Raw genomic sequence first — 21,352 nt, forward strand, 5'->3', positions numbered from 1 at the left:
CCAACAATACATCTTAGCTTTGCGGGTCTAGCCTATAACCGCCAAACATACTTTACTATAAATTTCTCATATTAACCATTAAATAAAATCCAAGGCCTACACCGGGGGAATCGAACCTACTAAACCAACAATACATCTTAGCATTGCGGGTATAGCCTATAACCGCCAAACATACTTTACTATAAATTTCTCATATTAACCATTAAATAAAATCCAAGACCTAGACCAGGGAAATTGAACCCACTAAACCAACAATACATCTTAGCATTGCGGGTATAGCCTATAACCGCCAAACATACTTTACTATAAATTTCTCATATTAACCATTAAATAAAATCCAAGGCCTAGACCGGGAATCGAACCCAGAACCACAATACACATTAGCTTCACTATTAGATTTTTCTCCCCTAATAACCAGGATCACCAGGTTGGACTTCAGTTAGGTTAGCGCAACTCACCAGTGCATCCCAGAGATATCCTGTAAATGGCTCTCTCTCTCAAAATAAGGAAACTAGACTCACTAGAAGAGAAGAAGGGACCCTGTTGTTCATAAAAATATAGAAGGTGGGATGAATCTAGAGAGGGCATAAATCTTTCCAATCTTGGAGGGGCCTATCAGTTGGGCTTACTATGGTACCTGAGAAGTCGAGAGCAGATAACCACTTCAGGAAGGATGTAACAAACGTTAAGTAAACTACCCACGATCTACAATAAAAGGCCCGACAAGAGAGGTTATATCCATCTCCGATAACTGGTATAATCGCTTTGATACCTGAGTGGCTCTGTTCTCGACACAGCCACCTCCTAAGCCCTTTAACCCTACAAAGTACCAAACTGGAGTTATGCACTTTGGGAACCCTCTAAAAGCTAGTTTCCTGCTTTGTCTCTAGTCACGTTACTGCCGCCATAAACATTCTCTACTGGGACAACAATATTTCAATCTCATCTCGGCTATCAGTATTTGTTTGTTCCATACCTGAATCTGTTTTGTAAATTGAACTAAATACACCTTAATCAACATCCTTCAGTGGAACACGCATACAGTGGGGGCAGAAGATTTTTGCAATATAACGCACAACACCGCGATGTAAGTGGGGTATAATTATTACGGACTGATAACTGAAACGATCTTCTTTCCGTTCTAAGGCGGATAAAAATCATCGTTTTGCTACGAATGAATTTTTTTTTCAATTGAAAACAGAAAAGAAAATAGAGGCCACTTGACGTCATAAAATTTCATTTTCATTTCTTAAAAAAGAAAAATCTGGAATGAACACCCACAAAACTTCCTCTTACTACGATACTCGAATTGATGACTTATAGTGGACAGACAAACAAACATCTTTGGTGGTTCCGGGAACAGATTTTCCCGGAAAAATTATTTAATTGAATTTTTTTTTATGTAAAAGGAAAATTTAAATGAAATTTAGAAGAAAAGATCATTAAAAAACAGTGGACAGATCCAAATAAATCTTTACCAAATTGAGACTTCAAGTACGGTAGCTGAGCGGTTATAGGCTAGACCCGCAAAGCTAAGATGTATTGTTGGTTTAGTGGGTTCGATTCCCTATCTCTAAGTCTTGGATTTTATTTAATGTTTAATATGAGAAATTTATAGTAAAATATGTTAAGCGGTTATAGGCTAGACCCGCAAAGCTAAGATGTATTGTTGGTTTAGTGGGTTCGATTCCCTATCTCTAAGTCTTGGATTTTATTTAATGGTTAATATGAGGAATTTATAGTAAAGTATGTTTGCTAGTCGCCTTCGTCCACGACACCTAATTGGTAGTTAGACTTAAAGCCCGCCTGAGAAAATTGGCAATTACTTTACTTTTACTTTTTTACAGTCTTCAAGAAATTTAAAAATTTTAAATTCAGCTAGACTCTCATGAGTGTAAAGCTTAAGATCATCAACAAATATGAGAATTTCTTAAATTAAACTACATAAATGGAATTTACAAAAATATTATTGTCAATTGCTATTTTTGCTAAACTAAAATCTACTAAACTTTCATTGCCTTGATGTTAACCAACAAATTCCATAATATTTTGGCAATTTGATTTGTTTTTGAGAAATTAATTTAAATCATCCTGGAATTTTGGAAAATAGCAAAATAAAAATAACTATTGAAATTTCATTAATCATTGAAGCGCTGTAGGGCCACTCCCTTCCAGGTAAAGCTCCTGAACTAACTGTGAAAAGAATTGACTACACTGATGGTAGTCAGTGGAAACCATTCTTACCTGCAAGGGTTACCTTTTTCTTTTGTCTCCAGTTTTTTTCTGGAATTGATTGACCAGAGTTATGGCATCAAATCCTGGAAGGAATCACTGCGCTAATCCAACACCTCCCGACGATGTAGTGCAGGAACGGTACTATCCAATGCATTAGAAGATTTTTAGGAGAGGCAGTAAGTTTTTTTTTGACCAGAAACGAAGACAACTCTCTGAATTTAGTCACCTTCTCAGAGAAGAAGATGGACGGGCAAGTGCCGATCAGTGCTCCAGTTCGACTAAGCGAACACAGTCTAAGATAAGAGCCGAATTGAAGTATTCAGCGGCTAAGTGTTTATTTACTATGCACATAATTTTTTAAGTATCAAGCCACTACTTCCAGTCGATAAGTTGGTCATTTGCAAGACCCCATAATTCGACCTCAGCAGTGAAACCTCTTGTATTCCTTACTGTATTTCACGCGTTCAAATCACTTTACTGTAAAAGAAGACAATGTTTACCAACAAAGCTCCTTTGTTGACGTTGAAAATTGTGGTTAGGATTCGTAGTGCTTGATTTTGTATCGTTGAAAAGTTATCTTTCGTATTTTTTGTTTTTTTTTCAGACATTCATCCACCATCAGCGGCTAGTTCAATCGGTTTGAAGTAAAGACCGTCTCACGCTACTCTTGCAAAAAAAAAAAAGCCAAATTCTCTACATCAAACTGAAATTGGACTCCCTCTGCTTCGACGCATAAAATAAAATCATCTCCCAGCATCACATCTGCGTGAAAAGTGTCTTGAGATTTTTCCATTTTCCATTACGTCGTACACCCCCACTCATTGACCAATTTTTTTTTTTTAACGCGTTTTCGTGTTCTTTATACTACAAAACGCCTTTTTTTTTGGTTTAAATTAGTAATAATTATTAGGGAGAAATATTAACACATCTATTTAATTACAGTAATTAAAAGTTTTATTCACGCATTTTGTAATTAAAAATTAATATTAATAATAATTTTTTTTGTTTTTCCAGATGAAAAGATGAGTTAATCGTATTTTGTTTATAAAAAAGAAAACACGTCTTCCTGTAATCTGTGCAGCATTTATCTAATTATTTCTGTGACCTTTCGTAGATCTTGGCTGATGAAGCTGAGGTATGACTTGATCTTTTTGTACGTACATCGACATTTCAACCTTGATCAAAATAATCATCGATTAGATAATTTTGTATTCATCTCTATTAATTTTTATTTCTCTAATTTTTGTATAACGTAATGTTTTGGTTAGTTTATGAAACTTATATTTTACTTTTTTCAATTTTTTATTTTTTATTTTTTATTTTGGCGCTTTGTGGTGGGGGCCAGATAGATCCAATAGCATGGAAGTTCAGTTCACGGTCACTCCAGCTACGCCCGTTCCAATTCTTTACACGCATAGCTACATATATATAAATACTGGGATTTGTCCAGGGATATGTCCACAAGATACTTAGTACTGGGCTTGTAAAGGTTGAGTAGCCCTCCAAAACAGTGTTTAGTATCCAGAATCTTTGGTCAGTACCGCCCTTAAAAGTTGAAAAATAAACAAAAAAACCTATTAAACATGAAGGTTATGGTAAGTGTAACGTGTTATACAATATTACAACTTTTTTGGTTTTCTTTTAACAAATGCCATATTGATAATATTTGTTTTGCTTTAATCAAAAAACAGTTAGCAATATTTGCTGTACTGAGCGTAGCTAGCGCACAACATTGGAACAACCCAAATTGGGCGGTAGGACCTGCTGCTCCTGTGCAAGACACACCGGAAGTGGCGGCTGCTAAAGCTGCACATTTTGCTGCATTGGCCAGAGTTCAACCACAATCACAACAGCAAGCTCAGTAAGTTTTTAGCTTTTAGTTAGTTTTTTTTTTTTTTTTTTTAACTTCCGCTTCCACTTTTCTAGTAAGAGGAAGGAAGTATTGAGTTTAGTTTCTGGTAAAAAAAAATCACTTGACCAAATTCATGTTTAAGTTATTTTTGGGGGAGGGGAATTAAAGAGGGGAATGCGGTGGTGATAGGCTTCCTAACGTGCCATTTCTGTACATTATACAGGTTCTACTTCCCTATCTACAATGGTTATTTAGCATGGAATTAAAGTTGATGCTAAATTTTTACTGCTTCTTTTTCTAAGGACATATCTTTAGTAATTTGCCTATTTTTATAGGCGGGCTTTACATCCAACTACCAAATTAGGTGTCGTGGACGGAGGCGACAGCAAGCATACTTTACTATAAATTTCTCATATTAAACATTAAATAAAATCCAAGGCCTAAGACCAGGGAATCGAACCCACTAAACCAACAATACATCTTAGCATTGCGGGTCTAGCCTATAACCGCCTAACATACTTTAATATAAATTTCTCATATTAACCATTAAATAAAATCCAAGACTTAGAGATAGGGAATCGAATCCATTAAACCAACAATACATCTTAGCATTGCGGGTCTAGCCTATAACCGCCTAACATACTTCACTATAAATTTCTCATATTAACCATTAAATAAAATCCAAGACTTAGAGATAGGGAATCGAACCCACTAAACCAACAATACATCTTAGCTTTGCGGGTCTAGCCTATAACCACCTAACATACTTTACTATAAATTTCTCATATTAACCATTAAATAAAATCTAAGACTTAGAGATAGGGAATCAAACCCAGTACCACAATACATATAAGCAGGACATATCTTTATATTTCTTCTTATCTCCTGCCAGCATCTGTAGCCTATCTTTCGGATCAAGCTGAAGCACTTCTCGGAACTTAGCCGAGTCATAGCTTGCTTCAATCCTGAGAAGTAGATTATGTACCCCAAAAGAGCGACTTCCACTTTTCATCCCTATTACAACTGTGGATTGGGATTAGCTTTTTTATGGTGTCCTTTAAAAATTTTTATTGGTATCGACTACAACTTGCTACAGTCAAAGTGAGAAGAAGCAGAGTTCACAGATGGCTTTAGTTCAATGATTCCCCGCTAAACGTAATACTGTCATCATCAGTGAAAGAGGCTTGCAGCAAGGGAAAACCTCTAAGCGTAAACTGTACTGAAATCTAGAAATCCCTGCGTGGGAATCCCTCCCCACCCACAAAGCATCATTATTATTTAGGTTCACTACTTCACTCACCCACCTAAGAATCCTCCTAAACTTTTAACAATTATCCTAGAAAATTTTTTGTGTAAACATAAAATAAGATTGATCTAAAATTTGGGGTATCCCCAAAACTCGTAGCAGCTGGAGAAATGAAAGGAAAATCGTTTCAACAATAAGGGGGGCTTCCGGTCAGCCAGTTTCCGTTGTGTTAATGGCGTCAATTTGGGTCTTAAAGTTAGTCGTCAAAAGAAGTATTAAATTTGATCTTGTAATTTTTCGAGAATCGCTGTTCCTAAAACACACATTTTTAGGACTGATTTAATTTTATAACTGAATGCTAAACTTTATTTTTTAAGCCACAGAAAACATCATGCTGACTTTAACTTAAGACTACTCAAAAATGGGCTTTGATGGCTGATAAAGTCATCAGAGAAACTGCTGAAAATTTAGTTCTTTTCTTGGTATAGCAGCTGAAAGAAGTAATCTTCTTCTTTTGAAGCTGAAAACCACAATACTCAGACAAAATTCATTTCAACTTACAAGTTATCGGGCAAGAAGACCTTACTCTCGTGTTCAAGGCTCATAACCAAACCTATAAAAAAAAAAAAAAAGACACAGAAAATGTTCCGGAAAAAGGTTTAAAAAAACCTGTAAGAATTAGTCTTAATGTGGCCCAACACCAAAGTTGGCGAAAATTGTCGTATCTCCCCTCCCAGCCGTCACAGCAACGATGACCTTGGCATTGCTCTTTCTGGAGTGAAGGTCGTTTCCGAGGAAGGAGCCAATTAAATTTTACAAAATACGCTCCTTTTTTTCCTTTTATTTTATTTTTATTTTTATTTTGTAATGCTAAAATAGGAGCATGATCAATTCAAGCTGAATGCTCAAAACAGATGATCTATCCAAAAATGACGTAGTGAATTTTAATTATGTGCTTCAACATCTGAAAGTATGGTAGCGTGAAAGCCTTCTCAGAAACAATGTCGGCTTCCGGTCTCTCCTTACAGACCACTCTGCGATCTATGAACGTGTCCAGATTTATGTGGAACTTAGGGGCAACAATCTGGATTTGGGACTCGAATCTTGGATTTTTTCTCTGATACTAAAAACTTAGGCTATTTTAAAGGCTGATCTTATTAATGCTACTGAGAATTACTTATACAGGATGATGATCCAATAAAACGCACCAATCGCTAATAACTTTTTAGGAAAGCGGAATTTCGAAAAACCCACAAAGTAAACTATATGTTTTTTTGGGTTTAGTTTTCAAATTTTCCACCCTCGATGCTGTATCTTTATTTTTGGCGGAGTATGAAAACTACATAAAAAACTGTGGAAAATGACGTTAATCCCGTTTCGATATCCCTTAATATTTGTCGAGATATTTAAGATCAAAGTTACAATTTTATCTGATTCGAAAACGGTTTTTCAATATTAATTTTCCACCAGAAATACACCAGTTTTGGGGAGGTCCTCTGACTGCGGAAAAATTGTTATTGGTGACGCAAAGAAAAAAAATAATAATAATTGAAGATTTTAAAAGTTGTAGTGCAATGTAATGGTTGTGGGTGAATCAGGGATAAATTTGTTTTATCATCAAATAAAAGCAACCATCACCTCATTTTAATGCACCCATTATTCAAGTCTCTTAAAGTTCTTATTCAAGAACTCCGTCAAAAATGAAGATACAGCATCGGGGGTGGAAAATTTTAAAACTAAACCCAAAAAAACATATAGTTTACTTTGTGGGTTTTTCGAAATTCCGCTTTCCTAAAAAGTTATTAGCGATTGGTGCGTTTTAAATGGATCACCCTGTGTATTAAAGTGTATCGGAAAAAAGCAAACGTTAATAGTTACAATAATAAATCACCATGGAAACGATTAGCTCGATGGTTACCGCCCTGAATTTCCATGCAAAGATCATGGGTTCGAATCCAGCTGATGGCCGTTAGATTTTTTTTTCCTTAGAAAAAAAAATCAACTTTCTCTTCACAAGGAATCATTGGGTGAGTGTTGTTTGAGAAGTTAGGCTGGGATACCAGCAGAGACGCTACGATCGCTGGAGATTTAGTTTACTTCTGTCCATGGTTCTGTCTAAACAAAAATTAAGTAATAAATCCGTATAAGATTTGAGCTAATAATTGATTGATTGAGGGATTGGTTGGAACTACGAAGTTCTTCGGAGATTTGCTATGTTCTAGGCTACAGTTTCTGAGGCTCGAATCAACTTACTGCAAAAATAAAAGATGTTTAAAATATTTGTTTGCCCTCTTCAGATGGGGACAACCACAGAACCAGTGGAACGCCCCACAACAACAAGCACAGTCTAGGTATCAAGGACCATTAGCCTTACCACCAGGTTTCGACCAAAATGGAGCACCACTTCCAGTCCAAGATACAGCTGAGGTGGCCGCTGAAAGGGCAAGACATTTCAATTTAGTTGGCGGATATGGAGCACCAAATAACTATCAATGGAACGCTGCTGGACAACAACAACAACAACAACCACAATGGAATCCAGCTGCCGCACAAAACCAATGGAACGCTGCTCCACAACAACCACAATGGAACGCTGCTCCACAACAACCACAATGGAATCCAGCTGCTGCACAAAACCAATGGAATGCTGCTCCACAAAACCAATGGAATGCTGCTCCACAACAACCACAATGGAACAACGCTGCTGTTCCCCAACAACAACAACAATGGAACGCTCAACAATGGAATCCAGCCGCTCAACAACAACAACAACAAGGCTTGCCAGCTGATACACCGGAAGTAGCCGCTGCTAAGGCTGCACATCTGGCCGCCCATGCTCAGCTTCATGGTCGTAGAAGACGTTCCTTGGTGGCTGCCACACCAATTGCATACACTGCACACGCTGTTGTGCCAAGTGCACACCACGTTTTGACTGCACCCGCTTTTTATGCTGCACATTATTGGTAGGTCTACTTTTTTTTTTTGGAAGGAAGTGAGATCCGAACTAAAAGAATACCTCCTCAGCATCATTTCCCTTTATTATCCCTACTATTACGCTCTAAGACTGTCTTTCTTTAATTAAGTAATGTATAGCAAAATCATAAATATAAAGTTAAAATAAATGAAGTCTCAAATCCACATTGTACACCTACAATTTCAGCATCTTCGACGCAATTCACAACATTCCCTGACGTCAAATACATAACTTCCCCTATTGCAATTACTCATTTCCTTATTAAGCTACTAAATTTTTGAAAAACTTAAAATAAAGATATGAAGCACATAAATTCGTGGTTCTGCAGCTGCAGAAGATTTACTGTTAGGGACTCCAAAAGGCAGAAAGCGTATGGACCATGATGACGTCAACTTCAAGCTACAGATCGATTTCTAGGTGTAACAGGAATTTAACAAAAATAGTGAAAAGATAAAACAAAACCAAAATCCATCCAGTAATGTCGCATTTCCGGTGGACAGGATCCAATCAAATCCTCAGCGAAAGAAACGATAGTAGGTAGAAACAAATGCTAAATTTAAATATTTTTACATTTTTTGTGTGTTTACTTATGCAAAATAAATAATGGAAAATATTACCAAACATGTAGTTCCGGTCAAAATATAGTCTCAAATATACATCGATCATACAAATCGAAATTTGTTTCTATTAGCAGCAAGAGGAAGTTGAAACTCTTGCCTCAGGAAGTCCTCGATTATTGAAGAAAGGTATCATGGATGTACGAAAAAGGAAAAGGAAGTATACGACATAATCACCAAAAAGTGAAAAATGGTAACTTTTAGGAAAATCAAAGGAAACTCTCCGAAAATTACGAACAAAATGCAATTTCTTATAAATCATAATATGAACATTTTAAATCATAAAAAGGATAATAGATTATATACCGGTATTTCCGGTTCAGCGATTCTAATCGCTAGTTTATAGTCGGCTTTATATTTAAATGGTGAAAACTTGGCACGATCTCAATATTTCCTTTATCAAGCGGAAATAATAATTAAAAATCATTTGTATTTTAAAGCCAAAAAAATTCTAATAATAATTTTTTATTATTATTATTAATACATTTTGTAATTCAGTTGGCCACGAATACATAATTAATTACATTACTGTATTTTTAGCCCTGACATTTACTGTATCAACTTCCACATTCCCAAGCGTATTGTATCTCGTGTGTAAGATATCGTCCTTTAATTTAATTTAATTTTTTCCGGTTCAGAGTTCAGAATTAATTTACAGATTATTTTTCTTTTTAATTTCTGAACATATCCTGATTTAGCCAACAACTTAGAGCAACAATAATCCTTTATCTAAGACAGGGATCTGGATTAGGTTAGGTTAGGTTAGGTTGGGTTAGGTTAGGTTGGGTTAGGTTAGGTTAGGTTAGGTTAGGTTAGGTTAGGTTAGGTTAGGTTAGGTTAGGTTAGGGTTAGGTTAGGTTGGGTTAGGGTTAGGTTAGGTTAGGTTGGGTTAGGGTTAAGGTTAGGTTAGGTTAGGTTAGGCAATAGTTTTTCCACGCTGAAGTAATTCTCAGCCATTCGCTTTCAACCAAGAACGATGATTTCTTCTGTGCTGAACATAATCTACGTGGGCATGACTATGCGTCGTACGGTGCAATTGAGTCCCTTAAGAAAACACCAGAATTTTTTTATTTTTTAAATATCCTAGGGGATACAACAAATCTAAGAGAATTCAGAATTTTAAATTATTCACTCCTAGTATCCTTCTATTTCCCCCATTTTGATAGAGACATTCCTGGAGTAGCCTATAGCTTATATTTTGATTCCTTTCTGAAATAAGTATTTTTCTTTTAAATATCCGGAGAACTGGACATTCAAGGCCATTCACACTCACATGACCAAACTAGCAGTCGACTTCTTCATGTACCGCTATCTCATTACCGCCTTAGCCAGCCTACTGCCCCGAGAAGACGGAAACCGAAACCAAGACAGTGAATCTCAAGATCTATGAAGAATTAAAATCCATTTGAAATATATAGAAATACATGTAAAGCTATTAGTAAAGCTGTTAAATAAAATTGAACTTTTGTCGGCCATTACTTGAACAAAAAAAAAAAAAAAAAACAGAACAAAAGCAATATGTTCTTTGTTCCAAATCAGAAGCCCCCAAAGATAGGCGCAAAGTGGTGGCAAAATCTTACAAAAGTTTCAAGGACTTATGCGCTCGTTCAGTTGGTGAGCTGTCATTGCGGTTTTAGTCTGGTGGTATAATGGCCGACTTTTTCTATTTCTGATATTTAATTTCTTTTATTATTATTATTATGGAAGCTCTGCAATAGGGGCCCCGCCCAATTTATTTTTACCAAGGGAGAAGACCTTGATATAATTTATTATTTTATGTAAAATTTATTTTAACAAAATAAATACAAACAAAAAATTGGAGGGGAAAAAATTAACAAAACCATTTTGCAACCAAATTTATCAGGTAGGTTTTTCTTTTGTTACATTTTTTAGAACTGGTACAGTAATGTTTGTGGGTCATATTTGAAGGCAATTCCTAACATTTGGAGGCTTTAAAGAAATTTAGTAGAGATATTCTAGTTTAGACTAGTTTAGTCTTGTTTAGTCTAGTTTAAACTATTTTAGTCTAGTTTAGACTAGTTTAGTCTGGTTTAGACTAGTGTAGTCTAGTGTAGACTAGTTTAGTCTAGTTTAGCCTATTTTAGAATAGTTAAGTCTAGTTTAGACTAGTTTAGTCTACTTTAGTCTAGTTTAGTTTAGTTAAGTCTAGTTTATGCTAGTTTAATCTGGTTTAAACTAGTTTAGTCTAGTTTAGACTCTTTAGGTTTAGGATGTAGGCCCAGGTAAGTCAGTTGCCCTAGCAAGGGGCTTTAGGACTTTAGATTTGTGGCTGAAGAAAGTACAGCTTAACGGAAATGGCAGTGTTTGTTTTTGGAGGCAGGAAATCATTTAGGTTTAATTGTAAAATATAATATAGATTTAATGATCTTCTGCTGCTGTAAATTTCTTCTGTCAAGACTTCTTGAAAGAATTACCACGCTCTCTGCAAGGAACAAAGAACTGCAGGTATCTATTGGTTGATAGACAAATCTGGAACTTACAGGCTGGAATTATGGGATACTACCAAGAGCTCTAATTGTAAAAGGACTCATTCCCTCTAATCCGAGATCCAGAGAATGCTCCCTGTCTTAAAGACCACAAAATCATTCTTATACGCGATCTAGCCAAAGTACCATTTGTTCCCGGGTTTAATTCCCACACACAAAAGGTCACCCTCATTCCTTAATCGTACCATCCTTCCTGCAAATATCATTCCAGATAATCCACCAAGAAGGCTGAAGCGACAATTTTGCCCAGGAATCTTCTTTTAAGACGTCAAGATAAACCCGTTAGAGCATTCACTAGTCCTCGGATTACAGTGAATGAATCCTTTGACAATTAGAGCTCTTGGTAATATCCCATAATTCCAGTAAAAATGTCTATAAAAACAATTGATACCTGCAGTTTTTTTTTTTTTGTTCGTTGCAGAGAGTTTAGAACGTCTTTCAAGATAAACCTGTTCAATCACTGGATAAGTACTGCAATCAATCCATTAATCTCGCTTCCGGTTTCTGTGTTAACGCGATTGGTTTTCATGTCACACATGTAATTTGCAAACTTCCAATAAAATGTGAGGGGGGAAAAAAATGATAGATTTATCAACAAAATTTATATAAAAATTACATTACAAAATCAACTACAAAAAATATATCTAATGTAAAATATAAATTAATGGCATTAATTACATAAATTAATATTAGAAATCGATTATTTTAAAAATGAGAATAAAATAGATTATTTTTTGTGTCCAGCTGATGGTCAGATGCAATTTTAGCGTAAGAGGCAAAATGTTGGGCTTTTGCAGCGTTCACTTGCGGTGTGTCCTGAACAGGAAGCGGTGCTCCATGTTTGTCGTAGCCGGGTGACACAGCAATTGGTCCGTTGTATTTAAAGTCGTCACCATAAGGACCAAATGTTGGTTTCCAGTCAGTTTGTAGCCTGGAAGTTTTCCAAGATTTAAATTATTTCTTAAGACAGAACAAACAAATCGATAAAAAAAAAGACCTATGGTAATGAATAAATAAAACCAACCCAGAAAATCCTCCATAAACTGCATCATTGTCAAAGCTTCCGTGCAGACTTGATATCCCTTCCGCTCCATGGCCTCCATTATCGCCGAAATTGCCTCCATCAAAATGTCCATCATCGCCTAAACTATGATCATCATACCATGCACGTTCTTTGGCCACTATTGCTAAATGTTTAGCCTTTTCAGCGGCTACTTCCGGTGTGTCCTGTACAGGAAGTGGTGCTCCATGTTTGTCATAGCCGGGTGGCAAGGCTATCGGACCATGGTATTGGTTGAAGCCGTGAGGGAAGAATAATGGCCTGCAAGATCAGAAAAATGTTTAATGGAAGAACTATTTAGGTGATTGGAATGCACGGCTTGAGAATCTGAGACTTAGTGAAGCCGCAAAGTGCTTAGACGAACGTGACGTCAAGTGAGGGAAGCCAAGAGTTTCCTGTGGGTAAACTTCCTTTGGCTTTTTGTTTTTGTAATCTAAGATGCGTCAACATATAAGGATCATTGGCGCCTATGGTTTTATTCAGTGCACTGCCAGCCTTTGGACAATATTCTCTCGTTATATTCAACACTACCCATCACTGAACTTGGGAGCTGAAAGTTTAAGGGCTAGCAAAATGATCTCCGCTTGGGAATCCAGTATGCTAACCGCTCAGCTATAGTTCAAGAGGTACTTAACACTTACTTAATACGGAGGTCCTATTGTAGTCGCCTGTTCGTCTCTTAAGACGGGCAAGGGATAACTTCACTCTATTCTAACCCTCACAAGGTGGGCTAATACGAAAACTTGTCCTTCAACCGGAATTGCTAATATCCTTGACTTCCTTGTAGTTGAGAGTCGCACAGAATGACCTATCCATGAAATAAAATAGGGAATTCATTGTATATGGTGGTTGTGATGGGCACCAGGTGTGGATACCCTCGCAACCAGTTTCTCGTTCTGAAAAGAAAGAACTGCTCCCAGATTCTGAGAGTCCCCAAAAGTCTTATTTGAAGGAAACGGTGTCACTGACGCTAGTCTTATGATAGAAAGGCCCACTTCGAAGGCTACCCTCTTAATGATAACATAATATTGTTTATAAATAAGTGTTTCCAAAACAAAACAAAAAAAGTAAAATAATTACTGCTGAAAATGGTTGACTCCTCCAAATCCACCATCTTCGAAACCAAGTTCAGCAGACCGTTTTCCTCTGTACATTCCCGGAGTATGATCATAATTTCCATGATAAGAGAGAACGCCATCATCATCTTCTGCATGATATTCACCATCATCTTCTCTATCATAGAATCCATGGCTGTGATGCTGATGATGGAGCATTGATCTAGCAACCAGAGCGAAATGTTTCGCCTTTTCAGCGGCTACTTCCGGTGTATCGTGTACGGGCAGTGGAGCTCCGTGTTGGTTATAGCCGGGCGGCAGAGCTACAGGTCCATGGTATTTGGTGGGCAGATTGTACATATCGTTTGTCCAGGCTCTTCTGTAAGGTCCGTTATGTCTGTAATGGATTTGGTAAAAGATTTTGGTTTAAAAAAAAAAAAACTTCAAGTTAAGAAGTAATACTTCATTTGGCTGGATAATGCCACAAAATGCACATGTGTGCACAAACAGTTGCATGCAAAAAATGAAGCTATAGAAATCTGGTATGATTGCACACGACTTCCGGTGCAGTTTAAAGATACCATTTCCGTCAAAATCGCTAAGAACTACTAAAAATCATTGGACCTTCCAAACAGCTTGATTACCTGAAATTAGGAATTTTTATTGTGTATTCAACCGTCAATATTTCTTAGGTGTTTTGTCCATTAATCTGAAATGGTACCGAAGAGGAAAATTCAATCATATTTCCACGCGCGGAAATATAAGTTATAGAACTTAATTGGCAATAAATAATGAAAGAAAATCTTTTTAAAAAACGGGGAAAAGAGGCTTTTCCGGTCGGCCCATTTTGACCAAACGTTGATTGTCAGGTCCAACAATGGCGCCCTAATCAGACATCTAATTAGAACCAAATTGCCAATGGCACACACTACCTGCCAAAAAATTAAAACCCGCAACAATCTAATTGAAATGGCAGTTGCAACCAGACAGTTCTCATCAATCTTAAAATTCTGGTTAAAAATCTAATTTTGGGTTAGATTTAATTGGTACTAAGTGTATTTGTTCATTGAAATGGTACGTTAGAGGTAGTACGCTAACCTCGCGCCCAAATAAAAGGGCCCTTATTAGGATTCCCCTTGGAAACCGTAGCAACTAATTGTTGTAAAACATGATAAATAACACTGACACTGGACTTGATGATGTAGCTAATTTAGCTCTTTCTACAGCTGCAAAATGTTCAGCTTTAGCGGCAGCTACTTCAGGCGTGTCTTGGATTCCATAATGCCAATATTGGGCATTACTCACGCCTAAAAAGGCCAACATTAAAGCCTAAAAAAAAAAAAATTTATATCTATTAGAAATATAGATTTTTTTTTAAAGAAAATCTTATTTTAAAAAAGAAAACTCACCCAATAGAACATGCCAAAATAACACTTAAACCTAACTGTTGGCCAGATCGTCACTAAATGGTTGTCATGTTGTAAAGATGTTACGTATTTATATACGGCAGTTGTATTATTACCCATAAAGGCTTGACATAACGGATTTGCTCGGTTGCGTTTATTTGATAATATCCTCTTTTGCTTTGTGCAGGAACTTCCGGAATGGCCTACATATTGTAAGTGCTACGTACTGTGGACTTCGGTTATCTACTTTAATTCCCTAATTTTGGATGGTTTTTCTAAATTCAGAATGTTCAGAATGGACTTACGAAAGAAATCTTGCTATATTCTTTTGGTCGTTTACATTGATCTTACGTAGATAAAAGTTTGGGTAATGCTTTACGTACGTAAAAGTGTTTTCTTTTTCACGATTTAATTTATGCGTATGGGTTTTTATGGTAGACATAAATAGAATAGCGGAAAAATCGTGAAAAATGTCCAAGTTAGATGTGTGATTTAGGTGCCCAACATGAGTCACGGCCGATATTCGCGTTTTCCACCATAAAAACCTCTCTGTTCGGAGTAGGGCTTTATTAAAAACAAAACCAAAAAAATCCATAGTCTTGAAGCTCAATAAATGCGCGCAACTTTTCCTGAAATTAGGGTGACTCCTTGATTCATTAATCATTGAAAAAATAACCAGTTAAAACTTTTAACAGAAATCATCGAGAACCAATTTTTTTAGACATTAAAGTAAAAATTTCATTGATTATAAAAGAAACGTTTTGAGGGTTTGGGTTAAGCAGATTTATTGGGGGAAATTTAATGCTCTTTCGGTTGGAATAAGCAGATTTGTTGTAGGATAAAGGATAGAAAAGTTATGGCCGTTTTTATGGGTGAATAAGGCGAATATCGACGGAAAAGTTAAAAATGTTAAATAAAGTAATCGCCTATTTTTTTCAGGCGGGGCTTAACGTCCAACTGCCGAATTAGGTGCCGTGAACGGAGGCGACTAGCAAACGTACTTTACTATAAATATCTCATATTAACCATTAAATAAAATCCAAGGCCTAGACCGTGGGAATCGAACCCACTAAACCAACAATACATCTTAGCATTGCGGGTCTAGCCTATAACCGCCTAACATACTTTACTGTAAATTTCTCATATTAACCATTAAATAAAATCCAAGGCCTAGACCGTGGGAATCGAACCCACTAAACCAACAATACATCTTAGCATTGCGGGTCTAGCCTATAACCGCCTAACATACTTTACTGTAAATTTCTCATATTAACCATTAAATAAAATCCAAGACTTAGAGATAGGGAATCGAACCCACTAAACCAACAATACATCTTAGCATTGCGGGTCTAGCCTATAACCGCCTAACATACTTTACTGTAAATTTATTTTATTAAATATTAAATAAAATCCGTGGCCTAGAGATAGGGAATCGAACCCACTAAACCAACAATACATGTTAGCTTCGCAGGTCTTGTTTCAAGGCTTCATGGAGGGGTATTGGTAAAAGTTTTCAACTAGCAATAATCGCACCTCAGGAGGCCTTCATTGGTATTGCGATATTGCCATTGCGCAAGGTTAAATATCTTGGACTCTATTGAGAATCGGGCCAAAGTGAATAGAATATTTTTTGTTGCATTTGAGCTGCTGAAACTCCTCCCGAAGTATCGATCTCTCTCTCCTCCGTGTACACCCTGTATAAGGTCTAGCGAAAACATTTGCAAATCGACAAATCAATGTACTTACTAATTGCACTACTATTGGAGTGTAGTTTCCTGTGGTCGTGGCAAGGGGTGGAGCTTTTAATTAATATAAACAAATAAAAACGATAAGAACCAAATTTTGTTTAACTTGTTTGTATAATTGTACTATATATCTACCTATTTCCTAGGCTGACTGCAGAATTAATCCGCCAAGGCCGCGTGGGGCTTTAAAGATAATTGTAGGCCTATTAACTGGGCCACTGCAGCCTCAGAAAACACAGGGCCTGGCAGATGTTAAGCCTTTGTAGGTTCTGTCTGGAAGAGGAGGAAACGGCACTGAACGTGTTGTGTTGAAGGATGTTACTTCTCTGGGAGGAAAAAACCAAGGCCTGAGCAGCTTTACCCCAGAAGTTGCTCTCCAGAATTAAGAGTCTGATCAAAAGGAGGGGTGTGGAGGGTGAGCTTTAAAGTGAGGGGAGCCACAATAGATGCAAAGGGGTCGCTGGTAGCGTCGGCCTTGAGGCCTCCCTAGTCTAATCTAATCTAACCTATCTACCTATTTCCTATTAAAAACCTATTTCTTATATTAAAATGATCTTTACCGGACATTTTCGTAGGGTTAGCAGGGCCAGATTCGATGATGATGTTTGGTAAAGACGTGGCGGTCCGTGTAAAATCACTGCACGTGGCCAGATTCGGCCCTCGAGCCCCGTACGTTGCACATGCCTGGTCTAGACGGTGTTACGAAATTCAAGATTGGCAAAAACTGTAAAGTAATTGTGAGTGCGGATGTTGAGTTAATTTAAATTTTGATCAAATTAACTTTAAATTAAGAAATTCACTATTTTCTTTGTAAATTATCTTCGATCTAAAGTTACTGGACTATTCAGGCACAATATGGTTAGTTACCAATCAGATTAGATGATACTAACAAAGAAAAACAATATGTTACATTACATCATCCTCCTCTCTAATTCGGAAAATCTTTCCATTTTCTTTCTTTTATCTTTTGCGCACATTTTATTTATTTTCCACACTTTTAATTAGTTCACTTGTTGTTGTTGTTGTTATTGTTTCTCAAATTAAGTAATCAAAATTTACGAAATTATGAGGAAATGCATTTTTAGTAATACTAAGATCTTGTCAAATTTCCCGGCATTCACCGGGAATACATGTGTTTGAGGCCGTTAGAAGGAGTCTTAGACTTGGTTCCTAAATAGGGTAGAATCATTAGAAAGAAAATGGCGGTTCTGGCGCACATAAATTGTGCCAGATCCAAACACCTCCAAATCTGACCGGGTAATCATCGAGTTCAACGAAGTTGTAAGCCATACCCATCAGCACCATGCTACCCCCACCTATCATCGAATTTGACGAGGCTGAAATCCGCACCATCACAAAAAAAAAGAGGAATCGTTTTAAAAGATCTAAAGATTTAAATCGGTATAGATATACTCAGATCTCAGAACTGTTAAATAATAATTTTGTTCAGAATAATGTTTGAAATAAATAGGTTTATGACAGAGAAGTTTAAAATAAACAACAGCCTAAAGGGTTTTTTTTAAGCGTATGCTTATTTTTTTCAAAAATGAGTTTAAAAAAGCACTCACACAAAACAAATAGGGTGAAGGGACCGGTAATTTAGAGCTTAAAAAAAAATTCGAGTTTCGTTTAGAATATCTTCCGTTATTTTGGCTCCAGGTGTTGGTTGGTACAATTGTGCCGCTCCTTTAGATTGTATTTTGTATTCAGTAAATTCGATTTTTATGTCAACCAAAAATTATTACTTGTTTTAAAGTATTTCAATGATCGGTGATTGACATACCGAATTTTCGGTGGTACCAGTGTTTGACATGGGGTGGGACTAGTGATTGACCACAAGTATATTCCTGAAACGACCTAAAAAATTCAAAATACCTAAATCACTGTTCCACTTAGATTTTTAACAAAAAAATCAGTCTTATTCATAATTAATAACAATCGGTTTTTAAATTGGCCCGCCTAAATAATGTAATATTTTTCAACATTACGCTTTTTCATGCAGTTATTGACGATCAACCCTTATACAACTATCCTACCGGAGAGTTTTAATTTCGTTCAAACCTTCTAGAGCATCTGCGTCATTCAATTATCGAGGAACTTCACTATACAAAACGTTCAAACTAGTATTGGTTACTTTGGCTCAAGAAACAGTTCGCTTATCCTTCTTGCAATGATAGGATTACGGTTCCGGAATGCTTTCTACCAAGATTTACCTGGTAGGTTATTATTGAAAGGGTTCGGTATGTCTAGTTTATTAATAACTTGCCACACACTCATCAGTAGAAGGCTTTTAGTGATGGGAAAATTCGTATGAAATTTTGTGCTCTTACACACTCTGTTTTACTGAGTAGTATGCTATAGTTTTCTTGAGTACAGATCCATTAGTTGAGAAGGTATTGAGAGTTGAAATTTGTTTGGGTCATGGTTTTGCTGTGAAAGTGGGCCCATATAATTCCCATTGTAAACAACAGATTATTCGTATGAAATTTTGTGCTCTCACACACTCGGTTTTACTGAGTAGTATGCTATAGTTTTCATGAGTACAAATCCATTAGTTGAGAAGATATTGAGAGTTGAAATTTTTTTGGGTCATGGTTTTGCTGTGAAATGGGGCCCTTATAACTCACATAGTAAACAACAGTTTATTCGTATGAAATTTTGTGCTCTTACACACTCTGTTTTACTGAGTAGTATGCTATAGTTTTCATGAGTACAGATCCATTAGTTGAGAAGATATTGAGAGTTGAAATTTGTTTGGGTCATGGTTTTGCTGTGAAATTGGGCCCATATAATTCCCACTGTAAACAACAGATTATTCGTATGAAATTTTGTGCTCATACACACTCTGTTTTACTGAGTAGTATGCTATAGTTTTCTTGAGTACAGATCCATTAGTTGAGAAGATATTGAGAGTTGAAATTTGTTTGGGTCATGGTTTTGCTGTGAAATTGGGCCCATATAATTCCCACTGTAAACAACAGATTATTCGTATGAAATTTTGTGCTCATACACACTCTGTTTTACTGAGTAGTATGCTATAGTTTTCTTGAGTACAGATCCATTAGTTGAGAAGATATTGAGAGTTGAAATTTGTTTGGGTCATGGTTTTGCTGTGAAATGGGGCCCTTATAACTCAAATAGTAAACAACAGTTTATTCGTATGAAATTTTGTGCTTTTACACACTCTGTTTTACTGAGTAGTATGCTATAGTTTTCATGAGTACAAATCCATTAGTTGAGAAGATATTGAGAGTTGAAATTGGTTTGGGTCATGGTTTTGCTGTGAAATTGGGCCCATATAATTCCCACTGTAAACAACAGATTATTCGTATGAAATTTTGTGCTCTTACACACTCGGTTTTACTGAGTAGTATGCTATAGTTTTCATGAGTACAGATCCATTAGTTGAAAAGATATTGAGAGTTGAAATTTTTTTTGGTCATGGTTTTGCTGTGAAATGGGGCCCTTATAACTCACATAGTAAACAACAGTTTATTCGTATGAAATTTTGTGCTTTTACACACTCTGTTTTACTGAGTAGTATGCTATAGTTTTCTTGAGTACAGATCCATTAGTTGAGAAGATATTGAGAGTTGAAATTTGTTTGGGTCATGGTTTTGCTGTGAAATTGGGCCCATATAATTCCCACTGTAAACAACAGATTATTCGTATGAAATTTTGTGCTCATACACACTCTGTTTTACTGAGTAGTATGCTATAGTTTTCTTGAGTACAGATCCATTAGTTGAGAAGATATTGAGAGTTGAAATTTGTTTGGGTCATGGTTTTGCTGTGAAATGGGGCCCTTATAACTCAAATAGTAAACAACAGTTTATTCGTATGAAATTTTGTGCTTTTACACACTCTGTTTTACTGAGTAGTATGCTATAGTTTTCATGAGTACAAATCCATTAGTTGAGAAGATATTGAGAGTTGAAATTGGTTTGGGTCATGGTTTTGCTGTGAAATTGGGCCCATATAATTCCCACTGTAAACAACAGATTATTCGTATGAAATTTTGTGCTCTTACACACTCGGTTTTACTGAGTAGTATGCTATAGTTTTCATGAGTACAGATCCATTAGTTGAAAAGATATTGAGAGTTGAAATTTTTTTTGGTCATGGTTTTGCTGTGAAATGGGGCCCTTATAACTCACATAGTAAACAACAGTTTATTCGTATGAAATTTTGTGCTTTTACACACTCTGTTTTACTGAGTAGTATGCTATAGTTTTCTTGAGTACAGATCCATTAGTTGAGAAGGTATTGAGAGTTGAAATTGGTTTGGGTCATGGTTTTGCTGTGAAATTGGGCCCATATAATTCCCACTGTAAACAACAGATTATTCGTATGAAATTTTGTGCTCTTACACACTCGGTTTTACTGAGTAGTATGCTATAGTTTTCATGAGTACAGATCCATTAGTTGAGAAGATATTGAGAGTTGAAATTTTTTTGGGTCATGGTTTTGCTGTGAAATGGGGCCCTTATAACTCACATAGTAAACAACAGCTTATTCGTATGAAATTTTGTGCTTTTACACACTCTGTTTTACTGAGTAGTATGCTATAGTTTTCTTGAGTACAGATCCATTAGTTGAGAAGATATTGAGAGTTGAAATTTGTTTGGGTCATGGTTTTGCTGTGAAATTGGGCC

The 21,352-nt window shown here is 36.4% G+C and overlaps 2 protein-coding genes and 1 pseudogene across 3 annotated transcripts; 1 reads left to right on the forward strand and 2 right to left on the reverse strand.

The window, feature by feature from the left end:
* The first annotated feature begins 3,667 nt into the window (after positions 1 to 3,667).
* On the forward strand, positions 3,668 to 10,263 carry LOC141446729 (uncharacterized). Of its 2 annotated transcripts, none has more exons than XM_074113445.1 (4): positions 3,668 to 3,830; positions 3,927 to 4,096; positions 7,631 to 8,296; positions 8,636 to 10,263. In XM_074113445.1, the coding sequence occupies exons 1-4, from the start codon at positions 3,819 to 3,821 to the stop codon at positions 8,688 to 8,690; spliced, it is 903 nt and encodes a 300-aa protein (XP_073969546.1). In that variant the 5' UTR covers positions 3,668 to 3,818; the 3' UTR covers positions 8,691 to 10,263. The 2 variants fall into 2 exon arrangements, with proteins under 2 accessions (XP_073969546.1, XP_073969548.1); XM_074113447.1 differs by having other exon boundaries at positions 10,168 to 10,263.
* Positions 10,264 to 11,999: 1,736 nt separating this feature from the next.
* LOC141446727 (uncharacterized) lies at positions 12,000 to 18,000 on the reverse strand. Its single transcript, XM_074113443.1, has 5 exons — positions 14,956 to 18,000; positions 14,733 to 14,875; positions 13,572 to 13,943; positions 12,456 to 12,752; positions 12,000 to 12,362 (listed from the first exon to the last, which is right to left on the reverse strand). Exons 1-5 carry the CDS (start codon positions 15,070 to 15,072, stop codon positions 12,137 to 12,139), a joined length of 1,155 nt encoding a protein of 384 aa, XP_073969544.1. The 5' UTR covers positions 15,073 to 18,000; the 3' UTR covers positions 12,000 to 12,136.
* On the reverse strand, positions 16,370 to 16,532 carry LOC141447655 (U4 spliceosomal RNA; annotated as a pseudogene).
* Positions 18,001 to 21,352: the final 3,352 nt, after the last annotated feature.

This window comes from Rhodnius prolixus, unplaced genomic scaffold (genome assembly GCF_049639745.1).
Source record: "Rhodnius prolixus isolate KJV_2025 unplaced genomic scaffold, Rpr scaffold_7, whole genome shotgun sequence".
In the NCBI taxonomy this organism is placed as follows: Eukaryota; Metazoa; Arthropoda; class Insecta; order Hemiptera; family Reduviidae; genus Rhodnius; species Rhodnius prolixus.